This window comes from Austrofundulus limnaeus, unplaced genomic scaffold, assembly GCF_001266775.1.
Source record: "Austrofundulus limnaeus strain Quisiro unplaced genomic scaffold, Austrofundulus_limnaeus-1.0 Scaffold179, whole genome shotgun sequence".
In the NCBI taxonomy this organism is placed as follows: Eukaryota; Metazoa; Chordata; class Actinopteri; order Cyprinodontiformes; family Rivulidae; genus Austrofundulus; species Austrofundulus limnaeus.
In genome coordinates this window covers 225,096-231,843 of record NW_013952581.1, presented here as the reverse complement: position 1 = coordinate 231,843, position 6,748 = coordinate 225,096, and the positions used below count along the sequence as shown (strand labels likewise).

At 40.5% G+C, this 6,748-nt stretch overlaps 2 protein-coding genes across 7 annotated transcripts in view; one reads left to right on the top strand and one right to left on the bottom strand.

The window, feature by feature from the left end:
• Positions 1–991: 991 nt before the first annotated feature.
• pycr3 (pyrroline-5-carboxylate reductase 3) lies at positions 992–5,417 on the bottom strand. 5 transcript variants are annotated; one of them, XM_014017910.1, is made up of 6 exons: positions 4,778–5,417; positions 3,875–3,977; positions 3,549–3,793; positions 3,259–3,471; positions 1,493–1,585; positions 992–1,411 (listed from the first exon to the last, which is right to left on the bottom strand). In XM_014017910.1, the coding sequence occupies exons 2-6, from the start codon at positions 3,960–3,962 to the stop codon at positions 1,208–1,210; spliced, it is 843 nt and encodes a 280-aa protein (XP_013873364.1). In that variant the 5' UTR covers positions 3,963–3,977; positions 4,778–5,417; the 3' UTR covers positions 992–1,207. The 5 variants fall into 5 exon arrangements, with proteins under 5 accessions (XP_013873364.1, XP_013873367.1, XP_013873366.1 ...); XM_014017913.1 differs by having other exon boundaries at positions 3,875–3,968; XM_014017912.1 differs by having other exon boundaries at positions 4,783–5,417.
• A 653-nt stretch (positions 5,418–6,070) lies between these two features.
• Positions 6,071–6,748, top strand: part of bmb (brambleberry) — a gene marked incomplete at its 5' end in the record, with an annotated part of 5,979 nt that continues 5,301 nt past the window's right edge. For both annotated transcript variants that reach the window (XM_014017909.1, XM_014017908.1), the window contains 1 exon segment: positions 6,071–6,315. In XM_014017909.1, coding sequence (XP_013873363.1) covers positions 6,071–6,315 — 245 coding nt within the window.

Below are 6,748 nucleotides of genomic sequence, written 5' to 3'. Positions count from 1 at the left end.
GTTCTGAAGGCAAAAGGGGGTCCAACCCGTTACTAGCGTGGTGTACCTAATAAAGTGGCCGGTGAGTGTATTTTTACTATAAGTAAATGTATTTTTTTGTGTCTTGAAATGACCCGTTTTCAAACACCACCATTTGTGACGTCACAAACCGTTCTRCAACACACCCCAGTTCCACAGCAACTTATGCCCAACAGCACMTTCTGAAGAGAGCTAAAGAAAAGGCAGAACTGAAAACTGAGCTTCATTTTGTGAATTAAATCAAATTAACATGTTTTGTATAGCACACAGATGGATCTGAACTTGTTGTAGGACCCCCAGATTAGATAATCTTTAAGTCAATCTGAAAACAAACATTTTATCTAACAAAATAAAACCAGAAAAAAAATTAATAGAAAAAGCTGTTTTTGGGGTTAAAAAGCCTTTTTATTAAATAATATATATTTCAGTTTTTTTAATTATTTTTTTCTTGATTATTTACACACTTGAAGAGTTTGAACAATAAATGTCTTTTATTGTGAAAATTTATAAAAGAAAAAATAGATTTTGTCAAATTTTAAGATCAGTTTGATTTTTACCACAATTGGATACAGATTTTTTTCCCTACTTTGAAAATATTACATAATCATTCTCATATAAATAACTAGAGAAATCGTTGCATTTCCTGTGTGAATGCAGAAAACTTTAGCTGAAAGCTGCTGAAATGGAGCTGAAAATGCTGCCAGCTCAATTTGAAAAGCTGAAAGAAGCAAAATTAAGAGCTAAAATTTGCATGAAATATGCTAAACGTAGAAGCGACGAGTTGAAATTAGCACCCAGATTGTGAAAACTGTTGGAAAATATTATTAGCAAAATAAAGTAGCTAAAATTAGCACAAGGAAGTTAAAAAGAGCGAAGCAGAACAAAACGTAAAGGTTTAGAAACATTTTGAAGAATTTTAAGGATGTTAAACGGTTCCATTTATTTTCAATGGGAAAAAAGTGGTCGAAAAAGTGAAATAGCTAAAAAAGTATAAATAGCAGYAATACCAGAAGTCAGAGCTGGAATGTCCTGAAGGAGCTGAACGTTTTCATATATGAAGTGTTGAAATAGCAGAAATATTGAGGAACAACAAACGTGCAAAAATCTGAATAGTGTGAATGATTGTGAAACGTTCACACAATAATAATCCATCACTTCCTGGTTACTGCGTCACTTCCTGGTTCCCGGATCACTTCCTGGTGGCTGCAGCTGGTCTCAGTCCCAGCTCCCGGGCTCTCACGGTGGCCGACTCCACGGCGCTCATGACGGCCGCCCTCAGGCCCCCCTGCTCCAGCGCGTGAAGCCCGTGGATGGTGGTTCCACCGGGAGTGCAGACCTCGGAGCGAAGCTGAGCCGGATGCTTCCCAGAATCCCGTAATAATCTCCCAGCGCCCTGCAGCAGCACACCACCACCAGATTAAATCTGATCCAGTGTTTTTATTAAAACAAAARGTGCACGCCCCGTGAAACTGACCAGAACCGTCTGAGACGAGATGCTCTGAGCCAGAACACCTGGCATGCCCATTTTAACAGCTCCTTCAGCCAGAGCTTCAGCAAACAGGTAGACCTGCAGAGAACAGGTACAGGTGAGCAGGACCAGAGGCTTCTGATCAACAAACAGGATCGTTTTACTGAAGAGAGAACAAACTGCTAAATTAACTTCTGTCAGCTACTGTTCTGCTCATTTCGGCTACTGTTCTGCTCATTTCAGCTACCGTCCTGCTCATTTCGGCTACCGTCCTGCTCATTTCGGCTACCGTCCTGCTCATTTCGGCTACCGTCCTGCTCATTTCAGCTACCAGTATGCTAATTTTATAGTTCCTTTTAGCTACCATATTACTGTTTTAATTACTAGTTTGCTCCTTTTAGCTACTGTGTTACTATTTTTATTATGGTTTTGCACATTTTAGCCACTGGTTTGCACATTTAGCTACAGATTTGCTCCTTTTAGCTACCATATTACTGTCTTGATTATGGTTTTGCAGATTTTAGCCACTGGTGTGCACATTTTAGCTATTGGTTTGCACATTTTAGCCACTGGTGTGCACATTTTAGCCATTAGTTTGCACATTTTAGCCACTAGTGTGCACATATTAGCCATTGGTTTGCAAATTTTACTGGTTTTTGCTCCTTTTAGTTATCGCATTACTGTTTTACCTATGGTTTTGCACATTTAGCTACTGATTCGCACCTTTTTGCATCCTTTAGCCACTGATTAGCTTCTTTTATCTACCATATTACTGTCTTAATTACTGGTTTAGACATTTTAGCCCATTGGTTTGCACATTTTAGCCATTGGTTTGCACATTTTAGCCATTAGTTTGCACATTTTAACTATTGGTTGCAAATTTTACTGGTTTTTGCTCCTTTTAGTTATCGCATTACTGTTTTACCTATGGTTTTGCACATTTTAGCTACTGATTCGCACCTTTTTGCATCCTTTAGCCACTGATTAGCTTCTTTTAGCTACCGTATTACTGTCTTAATTACTGGTTTAGACGTTTTAGCCCATGGTTTGCACACTTTAGCTATTGGTTGCACATTTTACTGGTTTTTGCGCCTTTTAGCTACCGTATTGCTGTCTTGATTACTGTTTTGCACATTTTGCTATTGCCCTGGTCAGTTTAGCTTCTTTTACAAATGTTCTCTAATCTCTAAATTTCTACTTCTGGTAAATCGTCTTATTTTAAATNGTATTACTGTCTTAATTATGGTTATGCACATTTAGCCATTAGTTTGCACATTTTAGCTATTGGTTGCACATTTTACTGGTTTTTGCTCCTTTTAGCTACCGTATTACTGTCTTAATTATGGTTTGCACATTTTAGCCACTGGTTTGCACATTTTCGCCACTGGTTTGCACATTTTAGCTATTTGTTGCACATTTTACTGGTTTTTGCTCTTTTAGTTATTGTTTTACTGTTTTACCTATGGTTTTGCACATTTTAGCTACTGATTTGCACCTTTTTGCATCCTTTAGCCACTTATTAGCTTCTTTTAGCTACCATATTACTGTCTTAATTACTGGTTTGCACATTTTAGCTATTGGTTGCACATTTTACTGGTTTTTGCTCCTTTTAGCTTGCAGCTACAGCTTTGTGCTGTTGCCCTGTTCAGTTTAACTTCTTTTACAAATGTTCTCTAATCTCTAAATTTCTACTTCTGGTAAATCGTCTTATTTTAAATTCTTCTTTATATTAAAGAAAATAAAGTTGATAAATAAAATAAATAAAATCTTACGAAAGCCACCCCGCTGCCGCTCAGCCCSGTGTGGATGTCTATCCAGGCCTCGGGCCCCTCCTCCACTAACCCACAGTGGTGCAACAAGGACCGGATCAGAGCGCCGGCCTCTGGCGTGGCGTGGGTTCCTCGTGCGAACAGGAGAGCCCCCTCTTGGACCACGCACGGGAGGTTCGGCATCAGCCGGATGACAGCCGAGTTCTCCGGGAGGAGCTTAAAGCCAGAACAGAATTCATTTAGACCACAAACGAGCATTTATCTTGAAGCTCCGCCCACACTGCAGCGGTCACCTCCTCCAGCGTGGCCAGGGTCACTCCTGCTGCCACCGACACGATGACGTGTCCGTCCGTGACGTGCCGACAGACTTCAGACAGAACCGAAGGAACCAGGTGGGGTTTGACCGCCACAAAGACCACCTGCGACCCACAAACTACCTCCTCGTTGGAGTGAGTGACGGCGATGCCGAGCTCCTGAAAACGCTCCAGGTTTCTGGAGGAAGGTGCGCTGACTGTGACGTTTTCAGGAAGAACTTTTCCTACAAACAAACAAACAAACAAACAAACAGTTGATCAGACTCCATCAGATAAACTCTGCTTGGTGTTTAAAGTCCACTCACCAGGTAAGATGCCCTTTGCGATGCCAAAAGCCATGTTTCCTGCTCCGATGAAGCCCACCTTCAGCTGCGGGTCCAAGTCACGGTCCATTTTGATCTGAAGCAACATTAATGAACATCAAATTAAATATTTAAAAACAGCTGGAACATTGGAAATGAAAAGCACACGTGTGTAACTGATCGTTTTCTAATGAAGGCGTCAAAGAAAGCAGATAAATTTAAATTAAAAGCTCATGTCAACATTTATTGACGTTTTTGTAAACAGCAAAAACTATTAATCCTGTTATTCATTGAAACCATGTTAGTAAACCAGGATTAAATGCATAACAGCACAAAATAAAGCAATAAAATGATTGAACTGGTCAGAATAAACAGATGCTGTTTGGAAGATGTGCTGTTCCCTCAGCCCCCACCGGGGGGGGGGGGGGGGGTCTGGAACATCCAGGTCCCCGAAGATTTCCATCAACATTTAGTTTACTTTTTAGTTTTTTTTCCCTGTATTGTATTCACTTGATGTTCTGATTTCTAACTTATGCTCTGATATGTCCTCTATTAGTTTTGTACTATTGTAAATTGCCATACTTGTTTATACATGTTCTAATTAAAAAAAAGTTCTACTTCCGGATTCAAACTTCCGCTAAGCTAGGCTAATAACGCTAACGGGGATGGTGTGGCATCATGGTGTCGATGTCAGCTAAATCTGTGGCAGCGCGTTCTGTAAACTGCGCCGATAGAATCTCGACATGATTTATTAACAATTAAACATAAAAAACCGTCACATTAACGATGAGTTTGGCTGGAAATCGCTAATAATCCCGGAWAATTAGACGAAAGAATGCAATGAATGAAGGTTCATATTTGGATGAACAACAATGAAGCATCACGGAGTTAACAGGATTAAATCACCTGACTTTTAAGAGTTGATGAAGTCCGGTTTGTTTAAACAAAACTAAAAAATTAAATCTAATCTTAAACGAGAAGCTTCACACAACCCAACCAGTTCAGATCAAAAACAGGAGTGTTCGTTTTTATMCCGACAGCCTGAGGTGGGCGGAGCTTCAGTCGTCTGCGCGCCGCCATATTGGATGGGTTGTGTGTACTCCACGAATTTTTTTCTCACGGTTATTGCAACAAAACCTTCTTCAGCTAAGATGCTAAACTTACATTCTTAAATTCTTGAATTTCCAAACTCCTTCATAAAAAAATAAAAATAATAATAAAGGCGCAGTGAGTACAGCCACAGATATAAAACCTTTCTTTTAAATCTGTACAGCGACCACCTTTGTCCCGCTTCAGTTCAGTGGATCAAAAACAGGAGTGTTCGTTTTTTTTTTCAGTCCAGCTACCTCAGATGGGCGGAGCTTCAATCGTCTTTTTTGCGAGTGTTTTAGCACCGCATCACGTGTTCTGTGTATGCCGTGACTTAAATCGAACGCACCCAAAACAAGTGCTCAAAATGCCCGTTCCCATTGGCTGACTGGTGTTGGAGCAGATTTCAGCTCATTTCCATCAGCTGTGGAGCACTGAGCCTCCGGGACCAGATTCTAACAGGTAAACGGTTTAAAACGAGTCTTTATGTGGATAAATGTATTTATTATTTATGATTCATTTAGTTTTTCTTCTTTAGAGCCATTCCGAGTGTTATTTATCTCATTTATTTAGATTATTATGTGGTTTAAAAAAACAAATCTCATTCTGAAAACATGCTTTTTGGTTTTAGCCACTGTCAAATTATCTTATTATGCTTTAATGTGTAAAATGTGACGTCTGTCAGTTTCTGGCCTCCTGTGCAGAGCAGACATGCCTGGACAAGCCTCACTGTTGTTCTCTTGTTTAATTTTAAACTTAATTAGTTAAAGTTTTATCACGTCCTGCATGAAAGTGCTCATAGTGCAACATTTACAGACTTGATAAACATAATAAACCCAAACGGGTCAAATTCGGAAAGTTGTTTTAAATCGTCAAACATGTCTGAATGTTAAGMGATTAAATGTCGCCATCTAGTGGCTGCTTCCGGTATGAACCTAATTTAATCCAGGAGAGAAGCAGATTAAGAACTGTTTTTATACTTTTTCGTGTAAAACATGTAGATTTTCAGGATTATATAACAAGTCAACAGTTTGTGACCTTTTTTTAAATTAGCATCAACTGTTTGCTTTTATCTGATGTTTAAAGCTGTTTTTTTATGTGTTGGTCCAGACATGGACCACAGACTTCACTTCCTGCTCGCGGTCTGCGTCCTGACCTGTCCTCCTGTCAGCGGCCTGTTTGAGTGGCTGAAGGCCACCTGGACTCCTCCTCCGGCAGCACCTCCTCCTGCTCCTCCAGCGGCTCCTGCACCCCTCAGTGAAGACGCTCGCTTTGAGATGATGACTGCAGATGAGAAGTTTGTGAGCGAGGCGAAGCAGCTGGAGCTCAGCCCGTTAGACAGCTGCCACTACAAGGTCAGCCGTGTTCCTGGGTTACATTCATTTCATCTGTAGACAAACCTGCTGCTGAAGAAGGTAAAATCTGAAACGGTCCYTTTGTTTCAGAGAAAACTGAAAAATTAGGAATTAGAAATATCAATATTTTCTACAACCTGCTGAATGAGTCGCTAAAATGTGTTGAAGCTGAAACTGGATTAAGTTAAAATTATTATAAACTAACAAACCAAAAGCTAATTAGAACAATAGCTGAAAACAAGTGTGAAAACTGAAAAACAGCTACGAGCTACACTTTGCAAAATGGCAGCGACGAGCTAAGCTGTGCAAAACGGCGGCGGTGAGCTACGCTGTGCAAAATGGCGGCTACGAGCTACGCTGTGCAAAACGGCGGCTACGAGCTACGCTGTGCAAAACGGCGGCTACGAGCTACGCTGTGCAAAACGGCGGCGGT